General features: G+C 53.5%; 1 protein-coding gene across 1 annotated transcript in view; it reads left to right on the top strand.

Moving 5' to 3' along the window:
• The first annotated feature begins 1,527 nt into the window (after nucleotides 1–1,527).
• ZBTB16 (zinc finger and BTB domain containing 16) overlaps nucleotides 1,528–15,019 on the top strand; it is a 194,507-nt gene continuing 181,015 nt past the window's right edge. Inside the window, exons 1-2 of the mRNA XM_027082257.1 lie at nucleotides 1,528–1,815; nucleotides 4,887–6,244. Coding sequence (XP_026938058.1) covers nucleotides 4,977–6,244 — 1,268 coding nt within the window. The 5' untranslated portion in view covers nucleotides 1,528–1,815; nucleotides 4,887–4,976. The remainder of the gene's footprint in view (nucleotides 1,816–4,886; nucleotides 6,245–15,019) is intronic.

The raw sequence follows: 15,019 nt of genomic DNA, 5'->3' as shown, positions 1-15,019 counted from the left end.
CACAGGTCTTCCTCTCTCCCATGACTCCTGCAGGTCTGAGCACTTTCCCTGCGAGCAGGAGACAGGGGCGATGTTTGCTGGGATGGAATCGCCTGTCTTTGGGACTACCCCATTAGCAGCTCTTGTGAACTATCAGTTCTGATGTAAACTCCAGTCAACTGGCCTTGTGAGGCTGGAAGTGGATTTTTGCCTCTAGTTGGCTTCTGCCACCTTCCATGACCCTTCAGTTCTTGGGGCCTGACTCTTGGTCTGGGGCAGTGCCAGAGGTGCGCAGCAGGATGCGATCATACGTGAGTCTTGCGCGAAACTTCTGAACCACCCCGCGTGTCAGGGACTGACAGAGGGGACTCAGGACTCAGTGCCTGAAGACCCACCCGGCTTGCTAAGACTGTACGACCTCCAGGGCTGACTGTCCGGAGACCCAGGGAGGGCGCTTTCCACCAAACCTTGACTGCCATTAGCTGGCAGTCAAGGTTTGTGCCCAGAAGAGCGTTTCCCACCTCTTGTCTCCTACCTTTGTCAAGCTCCAGGGAAAGGGCAGAGAAGGGGGACTCTCCGCAGCCCGCGGGAGGGCACATTGCTTCTGCTTGCTCTACCCTGGGCTTACTGACCTCAACTCCACCCTCTTAAGTGGAGCAGCTGGCTGAGAGGAGCCACTTTTGGGGGTCTGAAGCTTTTTCAAGCTTTCACTCGCCCCCTGAAGACTTTGCCCTGAACTGACTGACCGCAGTTCTCGGGAACTGTTTCCAGCCAGGTTCCGGGTGGGGGGGGTGGGGGGGGGGCGAAGCTCAGGAAATGCTCACGACTGAGAGGGAGAAAAGTTTCCCTCGGGACTCGACCTTGGCCTCCAGGGATCGTGACAGCTAAAATGGGGAGTCTCCCCTCGACCGTAGATCCCCGCCCACCCGCTGGCACCTGGTTCACCCGGGCCCGCGAACTCTGGATGCTCAGAAGGCCGGGAGGCACAAAAGGCCTGGGCTTGGGGCCCGGGAAAGCGACCGTCTAAAACCGATGGCGGGGTACAGGGGATGCCGCCCGGAGCCCGGAGAAAATGTTAAAGGAGAGATGACACGCACTGAATGGGGCAAACTTCGGGGCCGGAGACCGAACTCCGCGTCTGGCGCAGCAGGGGAAAAGAAAACCCGTTTCCAGTGGAAATTAAAAACATGGGGTTGCATGTGAGGGCTGCTCCTCGCCCCTCACCTCCACTGCCCCAACTAAGGGTTCCGAGTCCTTGGCACTCCTCTCCACGAGCTCCTTCTTTCCTCTCGGCTTGGCCGGTGAGAGGCGCCGCCAGCGCCCCAACAGCAGCTAGATGTCAGGCGAAGCCTGGAGCGCGACGCGCGGGGAAGAGAGGGGAGGGAAGGGGAGGGAAGGGAAGCGGAGGGAAGGGGAGGGGAGGGGAGGGGTGGGGCGGGGAGCGCGCGCCGGCTCGGCCAGTGCGGGGGGTGGGCGGGCTGAGCCCGGGGACAGCGCGGGAGGGGTGAGGAGGGAGGAGGGAAGGGGGGCAGCTGTGGGCAGGGAGCCGGGCTCGGCCGCCAGCACTAAAGATGGAGAGGCGCCTGGGCCTCGCAGGGGAGGGGGCTCGGCGTTGACGTGGGACGCGGCGGAGGCGCCGCAGCCGGTGGTGATTTGCTAACCTCACAGCACAGAGGAGTTGAGGGCGATGAGAGCGGGTACTGCGAACTGCCGGGCGATGCCGCCGCTGCCGCCGTGATACCGAGAGCAACAGTTCCCCAGCAACACCCCTCCCGACACAGGCACACCCCCCCAAGAGGCACGCACACCCACCCCACAGCGCCCGGCTCGGCAGTGGTGAGTGGGGGGCCGGGGAGGGGCGCACCGCCCAGCGATAGCAGCGCGCCGGGGCGCCCTGGGGCTGGAGAGGTCTGGGAGGCGCGCTCGCTTCGGCCACTCGGCCGCTGGGCTTGTGCCTTATTTTATTCGGCTTGTTCCCTTCCTGCTGCCGCAGCCGTCGCCAGCGGCGGTTGGGGGTCGGCTAGAAGGGGGAGCCCTGGCTGTCAGCTTGGGCGCAGCTGCCTCCCCAGCCCTTCCGCTGCAGGGCACGGTCGGGGTGAGAGGTGGGAGGCAGAGCGGTCTGCGGGGGCTGAGGGCGCAAGCAGAGGGTTGGGAATCAGGAGGCTTTGTACCACCAGGGGCCGGTGGAGGAGCCGGCAGCCGGTGGGTGCTCATATGTATGCCGACCGGTGCGCGGGCGCGAGATAGGGCTGTGGTTTATTTGTGTGTTTATTCGCCCACCGACTGGGAAGCTAGAATCGGAGGATCCGAGGAGTGGATCTGGGTGCCAGGGGAGCAGGACTGGGAGTCACTTGGGTTTTGTTTCTATTTGAAAAACCTGGTGGGCTCTTTTTTCTTGATTGGACTTAATCCCCCCGGTTTTGGAGGGAGGGGCTCCGTGGCGGAGCGCTGGAGTGTCTCCAGCGCTCCGGGCCCTCCTCGGCTCTCGGCTGGACCGGCCGTGGCGCCGGAGCTCGCTGTGCGCTCCCGGCCGCGCTCGGTGGGTGCTCGGCTCTGCACCTGATGCGTTCGGGATGCCTTTCCCACCCCGGCGCGCCGGCAGCTCGCTCGCACAGCCCCTGGAAACACGCGCTCGAAATGCGCACTATCTCGCCGGCCCGCGGACCCACTGGGACGCACAGACGCGCTCGGCACCGACTCGCTCGCCTACTCCCCGGGACGCTAGCAACGTGCCTGGGCCGGGCGCGCCGGCTGCTGGCGCCACCAGCTTGAGGCCGGGGACCTTGCCCGTCGCTCTCTGGGGTCATGGCCCAGGGTCGGAGAGGGATGGCCCGCAGATCCCTTCTCGCTTTTCCTCCCACAACTCGCTGTCGGGCTTTTGTGCTTCCACTTCTCCGCGAGGCGGGTCCGCCTTCTCGCTGCTCTCGCCCAGGCGTCCGGCCCGCCCGGACTCTTGCCTTTCGTCTGGGTCTCTTTCGCTTTCCCTCTTCCTTAGCCCGGCTCCCTTTCTCTTTGCCGTCTGGCTTCCCCGGAAAAGTTGCTTCCCCAAGTTTGCTGAAGTCGTCTCCAAGCCTCCGTGGGGACGGCTGGGAGCGGGGCGCGGAGTGGGGGGCAGTGTGAGAGCGCGATCGATCCCCGGAGCTCGAGCGGGTTAGCGCCGGCTTTCTCCCGCGCCGCGGGGCTGGGCGCTGCAGCCAGCGCCAGCCGGATCACGGGCGCCGAGCCGCGGGTGGCGGGGACGGCTGACCAGGGCGCCCTGATTTCCCTCAGGACCCACGGAGCTTGTTTTTGGGGAGATATTCGGGTAGCCCAGCTTACATTCTTCCTATTGCTCCCTCCTAGTCCTCTGAAACCACGAAGTCTGCGGGGAAGCGCATGGTGGCAAGGCGAGGGTGAATGGTCACCGCTCCCACCCCCTGCCCCACCCCCACCCCATGGCCTCAGTTCCCACCCCAGGGTGGGAGCAAAAGTGTCTTGATTAGTCGTCCTGTTAACCCTTTCCGAGTAACATTTGCGGCTCTGGAGCCAATAGGGTTCCTTTTGGGGGCGGAGGCCAGCAGTGTTCCAAGAGCGAGCAAGAGCCCTTGCTCTGCGTTGTTCCCAGTTCATTTCACTGCAATACTGGCCACAGCTAGGCAGAGGCTGGGAGGGACCTGGGCCTGTGAGGTCTTTCTGACACTCTTTAGACAGGTTTGTGAGTCTCAGAGCCCTGTTACCGATCCCAAACAGCGCTTTGGGAGAGTCCTTTGTCTCCAGCCCTGTTTTCCCTTCATATTCAATGTAACTCCCATCATAGGTGCTGGTGCCAGTATCACTTCTCGCACCTCCAAGCCATTAACAGTATCACTTACTGCTCCGGGTTACAGGACTTGCCCACTCCTGGGAGCCTGTGGGGTACACTTGGAGTTCACGTTCCCAGCATGTGCACTGCTGGCTTTAGGGGTGCATGTTTCCTAGGACCTCTCTATAGGTCCTTCATGACCTAGCCTACGTATTACAGATCCTCCTGACTACTGGGCACTTGTGGGCAGGGGATAAGTGTGCCATATTATATAAGTGTGCACATGTGTTAACTCTCTCTCCCTCTCTGGCTGGTGCATGCACACGCAGTCGAGATTTTGGATTACACACACAGTCACTCTGAGGTACCCATGGGCAGTGGGCAGAAGTGAGCCAAGCTAGTACATGGGCCACGTGTGTGTCTTTCTCTTAGTGCCTAAGGCGGCGGTCAGGGCATGGGTTCATCAGTCCTTTGCAGCTCTGAGAAGAGTGGAAGGACAGAGGTCCAGGAAGGCATTGGCTGAGGGTGAGGAGGTGGGCTGGAGGAGGAGAACCTTGCCCTTAGATTTCTGTGGGGTGCAACTCCAGGCTGCTAGCCCCAGCTAGGCTGGGTTTTGCTCCTGGGGCTACCACGGTGAGGCAGGGTTTAGAAAAACTTTGTTTTCAAGATGAGGTTTGCTGCACAGGGTGTTGAGAGTGAAACTGAGTGCTTACACTGACTAGAGGAAGGGGTTGAATCCTTATTCTTTTAAATTAAGTGCTGGGCAACTTCTCATAATCAGTGTTGGCTTTGCATGGGAGCCCCCCACCCTCAGACTTAAAGAAAGCCCAAGACTCACAAGACTCTATTGTAATTTTCATTTTACTTCATCTAACAGATGTCATAGAGCAGTGAGTTGAGCATGTGCTCTAGCGGAACCTTCTCTTTACTCTCATCATCCCTGGGCCTGTAAAGGCAGACATGTAGATTTCCAGGAAGCCACTTCCGCTCCATTAAAATCTCCAAGACTGTATTGCTGCAGGTTTGGGGGAGGTGCTAGTGTTTGAATTCTTACTTTTAGGGACACTAACTAACCTTCCTTTTGTTCTTGCATCTCTTTTGCCTCTTTCCCCCTCTTCCCCTTTAGCCCTCTCCACTGGCCCAGGAAACCCACCCTGCCCTGCCACGCAGAGCCAGGAAGGAAAGAGAGCCTCATGCCTAAGCCTCGGGGAGCACCATGGATCTGACAAAGATGGGCATGATCCAGCTGCAGAACCCCAGCCACCCCACGGGGCTCCTTTGCAAGGCCAACCAGATGCGGCTGGCCGGGACGCTGTGCGATGTGGTCATCATGGTGGACAGCCAGGAGTTCCACGCCCACCGGACCGTGCTGGCCTGCACCAGCAAGATGTTCGAGATCCTCTTCCACCGCAATAGCCAGCACTATACTCTGGACTTCCTCTCTCCAAAGACCTTCCAGCAGATTCTGGAGTATGCGTACACGGCCACGCTGCAAGCCAAGGCGGAGGACCTGGATGACCTGCTGTACGCAGCTGAGATCCTGGAGATCGAGTACCTGGAGGAGCAGTGCCTGAAGATCCTGGAGACCATCCAGGCCTCAGATGACAATGACACGGAGGCAACCATGGCGGACGGCGGGGCCGAGGAGGAAGAGGACCGCAAGGCTCGGTATCTCAAGAACATCTTCATCTCGAAGCATTCCAGCGAGGAGAGTGGGTACGCCAGCGTAGCTGCTCAGAGCCTCCCTGGGCCCATGGTGGACCAGAGCCCTTCCGTCTCCACCTCATTTGGCCTTTCCGCCATGAGTCCCACCAAGGCGGCAGTGGACAGTTTGATGACCATAGGACAGTCTCTCCTGCAGGGGGCTCTTCAGCTGCCTGCCAGGCCTGAGGAACCGACTCTGGCTGGGGTTGGGCGGCACCCTGCGGTGGCCGAGGTGAAGCCGGAGATGATGCAGGTGGATGAGGTGCCCGGCCAGGACAGCCCTGGGGCAGCCGAGTCTAGCATCTCAGCCGGGATGGGGGACAAGGTTGAGGAAAGGGGCAAGGAGGGACCCGGGACCCCAACTCGGAGCAGCGTCATCACCAGCGCTAGAGAGCTGCACTATGGACGTGAGGAGAGCGCCGAGCAGCTGCCGCCTCTAACCGAGGTTGGCCAGGGTCCCCCAGGCCGACCGGAGCCCCCCGCGCCCCCTGCTGAGAAACACCTGGGCATCTATTCCGTGCTGCCCAACCACAAGGCCGATGCCGTGTTGAGCGTGCCGTCTTCGGTGACCTCGGGCCTCCATGTGCAGCCCACCCTGGCCGTCTCCATGGACTTCAGCACCTACGGGGGTCTGCTGCCCCAGGGCTTCATCCAGAGGGAGCTGTTCAGCAAGCTGGGGGAGCTGGCGGTGGGCATGAAGGCAGAGAGCCGCACTGTCGGGGAACAGTGCAGCGTCTGCGGGGTGGAGCTTCCTGACAACGAGGCCGTGGAGCAGCACAGGTAGGCCCCTCTGTACCCATCACCCTGACCCTGAATTTCTGGCCTTGACCCTGCCTTCAGACGCAGCCATTCCCGAGGCCTGGGGCCTGGCTCCTCTGTTGTCTTTGCTCTTTGTGAAAAACCACCCGTGGGGGGACACTTTTCAGGTGTGGTGAGGGGGCCTCAGTCGTTCCTAAACACTGGGGAACTTACGCACCCAGTTTCTTTTTTAAAAAAATATGATTTTATTTTATTGATTTATTTTTTTGGGCACGCTGTGCAGCCTAGAGAAATGGCAATAAAAACACAAATAAACAAACGGGACCTAATGAAACTTAAAAGCTTTTGCACAGCAAAGGAAACCATAAGCAGCTTGCAGGATCTTACTTCCCCGCCCAGGGACTGAACCCCACGCCCTCAGCAGTGAAAGTGCAGAGTCCTAGCCACTGGGCTGCCAGGGCATTTCCTGTGCTCAGTTTCTTACTAGGCTCTTTCCTCTCTTTTTGGCATTTGGGCTCCCATTTTTCTTTTCCTGATGTTGGGTCTGTTCTCCTTTTCCTGGAGTGACTCATCAAGTGGAGGGAGGGAGAAGTGGGGTAAGGAAGAAGGGCCCATGGCCTGGATCTGGCCACGTAGCCAGGTTTCAGGTACCTGAGTTCCCATGTGGTGGTTCCTGCCAAGGTAGCCTGTCTGCAGCTCTGGAGGACGGGAGGGGCTGGAGGCTGCTTAGATCACAAGAGCAGCTGCAGGTTCCAAACGTCATTCCTGGTGAACATTCATCACCAGGAACGTTGCTTCCTCTCCCTTCTCATTCTTTGTCCCTGTAAACACATTTCGAGGGAGTTGATTTAAATTCAAGGGGGAAGGATGGGTAGGAGACACATTGGTTTTGCAGCGTGCAGCCTTATTCTTAACCCCTCCCTACTCACACTGAATTAAATACCACTTTGGGCTAGCATTGGCTTCCCTCTGGCTTCTGTTTCTTTCTCTGTGAAATAGCTTTTATGACATGCCTGGTTCAGGTGCTTTTCATGGAGTCACGTTTTTCTTACGGCAGTTTTTCCAGGTGGATGACGTTCTTTTACATAGGAAGATACTAAGACCTTTTCCCAGGGTCATATAGATACTGAGGCAGAGCTGGAATCAGATTCAGGTCTTAACCCTCTTGCACTTGGCTGCCTCTTGGAGCCATCAGTCCTGAAGAGGATCGTATCTACAGAACAGAGCGTTTTGAAAATCGCTTATCAGAAGTTGAGTAAACACACAGGGAACCTGTAGTGACTTCAGTGTTCATCTGCATCTGTCGTAAGGATATGCCCATCACATTACCCTGGTTTCCTGGGTCGGGTGAATGGTGTCAAGAAGTCCAGTTTCTCTTGCCGTCTGTGATAACATTTCCCTGCACACCCTCTTGCCTGCTGTTTTCCTGATCTTGGGTGGATTCTTCACTTTTGCCCTCTTCTACCCTCCCCCCATTCTTCTGTTGACTATTCAGGAGCGGGTGTGAAGGAGAGGGGGTGGGGGCATGGAGGTGGAGGCTTTTGGCGGTCATCTGATTACCCCAAGCTGAGCTGGAACCTGCTCCAACACCGCTTAATGGGGGGCTCTGAGACCTACCTTGTGGAAAGTGCTGCTGAGCTAAACATAGCCGATCCTTTTCCGGCAGGGTGCGAAAAGTAACCGCCACTAAGGTGTGTCTTCGTGATGTTTGTACTGCTCAGAAATAGACCGAGGTTGTGTTTGTTTTTGCTCAAACTTTCCTAAAGAGGAAACCCTCTCCCCAAACTTGACCAGATAGATGATCATCTTCTCCGGATGTGAATTATTTCAGTTATGTGCTATGAGAAATGGGGTATAGTGGAAAGTAATTTAAAATATATATATATATATATATATATATATATATATTTATTTATTTGGCTGTGCTGGGTCTTAGTTGCGGCATGCGGGATCTTTAGTTGCAGCATGTGAACTCTTAGTTGCGGCATGTGGGATCTAGTTCCCTGACCAGGGACTGAACCCAGGCCCCCTGCATTGGGAGCGTGGAGTCTTAGCCACTGGACCACCAGGGAAGTCCCAGGAAAGTAATTTTTTAAATTGAGGTATAATTGACATGTAACAGCTTCAGGTATACAATGTAATGATTTGATATTTGTATATTTTATGAAATGATCACTGTGATAAGTCGACTTAGTTAAAATCCATCACCGTACATAGGAATTTTTTCCTTGAGCACTTTTTTAAGATCTGCTCTCTTAGCAACTTTCATGTATGGAATACAGTGTTGTTAACTGTAGTCATCACGTTGTGTGTTACATCCCCAGGGCTTATTCGTTTTATAACTGGAAATTTGTACCTTTTGACTACCTTGACCCATTGCTCCCAGCCCCTGTTCCCTGGAAAGCAGGTTTTTTTCTGGCTTCTTTTTGGGTCTTGTTTGCTTCTTTTTACCTGAGAGGGCTGCAAAAGCTATTACTCTCCCAGGGGTTCCAAGTTCCCATTCTGTGGGACCCTTGTTCCTCTGGGGAGAGGTGGAGGGCTGGCTGTGGTCTACCCCGTCAGAGCGTGGGTGGCAGAACTAGCCGTATAGAGTAGTGAGAGCTTGGCAACGTTATGGAGCTGTCTTGAGCCTTGTTTTACTCTCTTTAAAATGCAGGTGGTCTGTAGGGTGGGATGCTGAATTAATGAAGTAGCATCCAGAAATCCCTGGAGCTGTGACTGGCGCTTAGTAACCAGGAGGGTGAGGAAGGGACCCTGAGACTTCCATGTCGCCTGGGTCTCGTCTCTGCATCGCCCCACCTGGCTCTGTGTTCTAGTGTGTAGTGTCCACAGCACTGCCATCGATGGGCTGAGTTGGCTGCGGGGCAGTGCCGAGGATATCCCCGTCCTTGGGAGCTTGTGATGGCAAGCCGCCAGTCCTGGCGTCCTTGGCCTCACGCTGTGGGCTGCTGACACGGAGACTGTGCTTTTGACTGAGGGTGGAAAGTAGGCTGCTGCAGCCCAAGAAGCTGGAGCCTGGGGCTGTGCCCTGGATGGAGAGCTGTGAAGTCAAGGGTGGAGAGAATGTTCCCGTGTACACTCCGCCCTCCCTCTGACCGGCAGCCCCTGGCTCCTGATCAGGTGTGCTTTTTGGGGGGAGACTTTTCCTCTCTCCCTGTCTCTCAGACCTCCAGGATTAAGGTCTGAGAGACAAGCAGAGACTTCCCTATTTCCTACTGCTCTCTGTTCCTTCCCCCACATCACAAGTCTCAGCGTAGCACACACAAAAAGGCAAGGCAGAGCAATCAGAGTGGGAGATCTGATGTCAGGAGGCTGTGGAATTGGCTGTGAATGTGACAGTGATGAACATGATGAAATAACAGGCTACAGGATTTATTTTATTTTGTTGTTAAGCCAGTAGGCTGGTAGGTAAAGGTTAGGTACTTGCTAGTTATTGTTGTCTTTCTTGTTGGTGGGGGGCGGGCAGAAGGGCATGGAGAGGAAGGAAGGGGAGAGTGTTAGGAAGGGATGCAGGAAGGAGGGTTTGATTCTACAACAGACCATCAGTAGCTTTCCTCACGACTTGGTCCCAAGCTGGTGAGAGGGGAGCCTGCTGGCCCAACAGACAGTTTGAATGAAACTTTATAAAGTTGTGGTCCCTGCAGTGCGTGGTGAGATGTAAAAACAATGTCAGATGTAGCCGTGGATTGATGGAAAGCCCAGAGATGCTATCTGGGTAAATCACACAGGGCTTACCTGCCTAAAGGACCCAGAAGGCAGTCAGAACAATCAGAAGACCTGCTAGATGAGCAGATCTATCCAGGCAGATGCAGGAGTAAGTGCTGGACCCTAAAACCTTCCATGCCTGCCCGTGTTACAGAGGGTAATGTCTGAGGGAGGGAGGGTCACATCAGGAAGATTGGACTCTCCTTCCCTAGACTCAGTCTCTGTTCTGTCTCTCTCTCCCCGAAAGGCTGAGCCTGTTCCGCATGTAGCCTTGTCTGGATCTGATCTAGGGACCAGCTCTACCAGGCCAGGTGCACCTTCTCCTTCTTAGAGTTATATACCTGTGATAAGATTACAGGGAACTGTGGTTGACTTAAGTGTCAACACAGCCCTCGTGGTCCTGTCTCCCCAGGCTCACATAGCTTGGTCTTAATATGTTTCTGAATTTAGTGCTGCAGAATCAGAGTGGGATCTGCCTTCCCAGGAGCCTCTGGGTCTTCTACAGACAACAAGCCCTTGGATAGCTACAGTGTGTATCCTGCACACACACAGTAGGAACTCTTTCCTGGTTCTTGCAGGGATGCTCGGGAACCACATGGGTGGGCTCAGCCTGCTTCCCCCACTCAGGCGTGCAGCCCTTCTCCGAGGCTTCCCAGGGCCAGCCCTAGGGTGCAGGAGCCTCATCGCTGAGATGTCAGGGTTCTGCCTGGCCCTTTGCCTTGGCCTCTCTCAGGTGGCCGGCTGCTCGGTTTTCAGTGGCTGACCGTGTAGAGGATCAATAGCCGTTGACCTTGGCTTGGCCACTTGGGGAATGGAGAAGCTGCCCTGAACTCTTGGTCCTCTCTCATCGTTCTGCCAACTTCAGGCACCTCTGAGGTCAAACGAGATTCTGTTTGGATAAGAGTATGCAGTGGGATAATGACGGCAACAGCAGCAATATTAATAATGCCTCTTATTGGTTGTTCTACTTTCTCCTTTGCAAAGCAGCTTTAATGACTTTATCTCTCTTAACCTCACAGCCTCCGCTCAGGGGGTGCAGGTCCCTCATTCCATATCTGTGTTGATAGAGTCTGAAAAGCTCTGAAAGCTAAAAGGCTTTGTGTAAGTTTGCAGCAAACTCATTTAGTAGCAAAACCTGATCTGAACTGATGTGAGGCTATATTTATCCCGCCTATTTTGAATATTCATATATTTTGCTGCAAAAATATTAATGTGTTTGATTACAGAGTGCTTCCCTAGACTCCCCTGGGGCTGGTGAACATTATAGTCCCCATGGTTCCTTTCTAAAATCGGAACAGTTTGGATTTCTGAAGCACCCAAGGGTTTTGGGTAAGGGATTGTCAACCGTTATCAGCCCCAACTTACGGAGGAGGAAAATGAGCTTTGAGTGAATGACATGCCCAAGGTCACATAGCTATAAATGGCTAGAGCCAGGAGCTCGGCTCGCCTTCTAATTCACAGTCCTGGGTGCTCCGCGCCAGGCCATATAAGCACATGGGCATTGCTCTTTTGGGTCAGATCCATCTGACCTAGTCTTTGGGTGCCAACACCATCCCTAAGATACCACCGTTGGAGGCTACAGCTCTGTTCCTTGACGTCAATCCTAAAGGTCAGTTGAAGCCCAGCTTCTCTTAATAGCTATTTATGGCTGCTCTGTCATTCACAGATTTGCCCAAATCCTTTCTGAAACCATTTCTATTTCCAGGAAGTATCCTTTTGGGGCGTGATGAATGACTTAAGTTGATAAGCTCGTGGGCTTCTGGACATCTATTCTGTTGGAGAGGTCACTGGTTGTGAAGAGAGGAAGATGGCTTTGTGGTGGTGTGTCCTGCCATTTTGGGGGTGGGGCCTCTACACTCAGCTCTGTAGTTTTTGTTTTTCAGCTCTTGTCACTGTTGTCCGTCTCTTTTTCATCGTGAGCTTTAACTTCTTCATTTGTAAAACGAGGCACTTGGATGAGCTATTTCTGGATTGTTGAACTCTTAAAAAAGTTCTCCTTTTGCCCCTTCTGCACTCACTTACATCTTCATGAAGCCCTTTCGGTCAGTTGGATTTTGCTCTGGTTTGGCAGTCAGCCAGCTAAAATAGGGGGTCCTATTTGATTTCATTTTGTCTGCTCTGACTTGGTTTTTTAATACTTTAACCTGCTTAGGGTTACTGAGTCATCTGGGATCTAGACTGAACTCTTGGAAATTTTGAAGATGAGCTCTTTTATTTTCTTTCTAATGGAAGAAAGTTGCCTGCTCTTTCATCTCGGTGAGAAGTCCCATTTTAATTTGCTGTCACTATTGGTTAGAGCTGCTAATTGCTGGAAGGAAAGGGGAAGAAAGCTTTAGTTCAGCAATACTTTTCCCTGCTGCTTGTTCTAGGAAAACTATTTGTGAATCTTTAAAATAGTGATTATCCTAAACTGTTAAAATCAAAACTCCGTTCACAACTCCGATTTCTTGCTAATTCAGGGGAAAAACATTTCCCGTTATTTTAATTTTTAAAAATTAATGACTTTAAAACAAGTCTAACTGAAAGCCCACGTGTGAGACGTAAAAGTCTTGCTAAATGAATACAGGCGTGCCTCAATTTGCCCATTGGAGGGTTCTGGAATTTTCCACGTTAAGTAAGGGTGTTCTTAGTCAAGTTCTGTTTTGGTGGTTTTAGGTGAAAAGCCTGACTCGGTTGGTAGTTATTTTGTTAGAAAGGAAAATTTATCACGGCATCCCCTCTCCCCGACCTCCAACCCCATGTTTTTCCCATAGTAAATGGGCATTTTGAGCAAATTAGACTATCTGGGTCAGAATCCCGATTTCACCACTTACCAGCAGTGTGACTATGGTTACACGACTTAACCTCTCTGTGCCTGTTTGCTCGTCTATAAAATGGGAATAATAACAGTACCTACTCACTGGGTTGTTACAGGAATTAATCAGTAAATATTTGTCACGTGCAAGGAAGGATGGCAGAAAGTAAATGTTTGCTATTGTATTTTTGCTGCCACTGTTGGTGTGAAGCTGGCAGTGCAGGGTAAAATTTGTGTTCGTGTTGGTTCAGGTCCTGCTTTCCCCCAGAGGTGTCAGTTTATCCAGCACCTAAGAACCGCTTGCCTCTGGGTCCGTGTGTTTGGAGCTGATTCACAGTGAGCACCTGCATTTTCCCCCAAAAGCTGATCTTTCGTAGCACGGTGGCCAGGGTACTCTTTGTCCCATTGACCTGAAGCCTGATGAGTCATTCCAGCCCTCATTTAAATTTAGCTAGGCAGCACTCCACGGTCGGTCATCAGTTCCAAATGCCGAGGCGGCTCACTGATGCAGTGTCCTATTGCCTGTGCACGTGGTCAGGCCAGCAAATCACTGTGGTCGGGGCAGAGACGGAGGAGAGTACAAACACCTTCTCACCCAGAGAAGTCTGAGCTCGTGGATGTGGCGTGTTCCAGAGCCCCTGTCCTTTCCCACCCCACAGTGCAGGATGCTTCTAAGGGAGGATTCAGCAAACGTCGCTTTGAGTGCTTGACACGTGTCAGGTTCTGTGCTAAGTGCATTCATAGTCAGAATCTTCTCAAACCCTCCAGCTGCCCTGCAGGGTGGATATTCGTTTCCCATTCCCTGATGGGCAGAGGGAAGCCCGAGAGGTTAATGGACTGGCCCCTGGTAAGTCGGTGAAGGGTGGCACCAGGGTTTGTGCCCAGGTCTTCTGGCTTCATGTTCATTCCATAATGTCCTGCTTGGATTTTCAGCCCCTGATGGAGTCAAAGGGAAGGAGGGACACAGGAAGGACCAACTCATGTTCCCTGCAGCTGCTGACCAGGAGGCTCATCGCTTGGCTTCCTCCGGTGGCTTGAAAGGAGGGAGGGAGAATGCAGCTTACCTCGAAGGGTTTGTGTCTTTGGGGGCTGGGACCACATGGGTCCATCATCTCTAACAGACATACAGAGAGACCAGCTTCCAGTGATAGAGGGCTTTTATGCTGACTCCAAAAACAGAAAAAAGGGAGAGGAAAAAAAACCCATTTACAAAAATAAAAATTCCATGCCGTTAATTTCATGCCAGCATAATCAGAAATTCCCCTTTCTACTGTTTCCCCTTAAAAGCCCCCATGTCCTTATTATGCTGGCTCAGTCTGGAAAAACTCTGGTTGGGTTTTGACTACATGAGGCTTATCTCACAGCTGCAAAGAGGGGATCCGGTATTTTATCGTCAGCATGGAAACTTCGGCTAAGAACTCGCAGAAACCTGCTTAATTCCATATTCCTAGCTCACTTTCGGTTCTTGTCCTCAAGACCTGATTTTCTTGAGCAGGAAGAGATTGTGTTTAGCTTTGCAGTAAGAAGAAGCCAGGTTAGGTAAGAGAAAGAACTTCCTGAAACAGTGGGACCTCACTGGCAAAATTATTAGAAGATGCAGTCAGAAATTTTGATGGGCGGAGGACTTGTGTGCCAGTTGGAAGTGGTGTTTCGAGGTCTCCCCTCTTCAGGGCCATCTAGATCCCCCCAGGTGATAAGTAAGGACGTATACACCAGGCATGCTAAGAAGGAGACCCACACCATCACCCCTGTCTTTGTAGGGGGCAAGGTGTGTAGGGCAGGGGCACAAAGACCCATCTCAGGTAGACTTGGGTTTGAATGCTAGCGCCTCACTGTGAATTTGGGCAGATGGTTTCACCTGTCCGACCCGTCAGGCTCCTTTTCAGTGAAGTGAGGTTAGCGCCTTACCTCTCAATGTGATTCAACCGTGTTAAATGAGGTACCGTGTAACATAAAGCACACAGCAGGGACTCACATGTGAGGCCGCCTCCCTTGCTTCCCGCTTCTCCTGTGACCCGGCCTGACAAGGGAACCTCTCACTCCACGCCGCAAGCCACCCTCGCCTGGCATTGGCCTCTAAGTGGATTAGCTGAGCGTTGTGATCTTAATGCCATTAGGCCTGCTGGCACAACTCTCCTCGCCATAGTGAGAAGCAGATGTGGCCGACCGTAATGGCCTTCGGTGATCCATCAGGCCCGGAGCGCTGGGGGAAAAACATCATGAGTGTTAATTTGGGGGAGTCTTTTATGGTAGCTGGGGGAAGAGTGGAGGGATTGTTTGAAATGTATTTATTTAGG

Source organism: Aethalodelphis obliquidens, unplaced genomic scaffold, assembly GCF_003676395.1.
Source record: "Aethalodelphis obliquidens isolate GAN/ISIS:26980383/991018 unplaced genomic scaffold, ASM367639v1 scaffold46, whole genome shotgun sequence".
In the NCBI taxonomy this organism is placed as follows: domain Eukaryota; kingdom Metazoa; phylum Chordata; class Mammalia; order Artiodactyla; family Delphinidae; genus Aethalodelphis; species Aethalodelphis obliquidens.
This window is presented reverse-complemented; position numbering and strand designations above follow the sequence as displayed.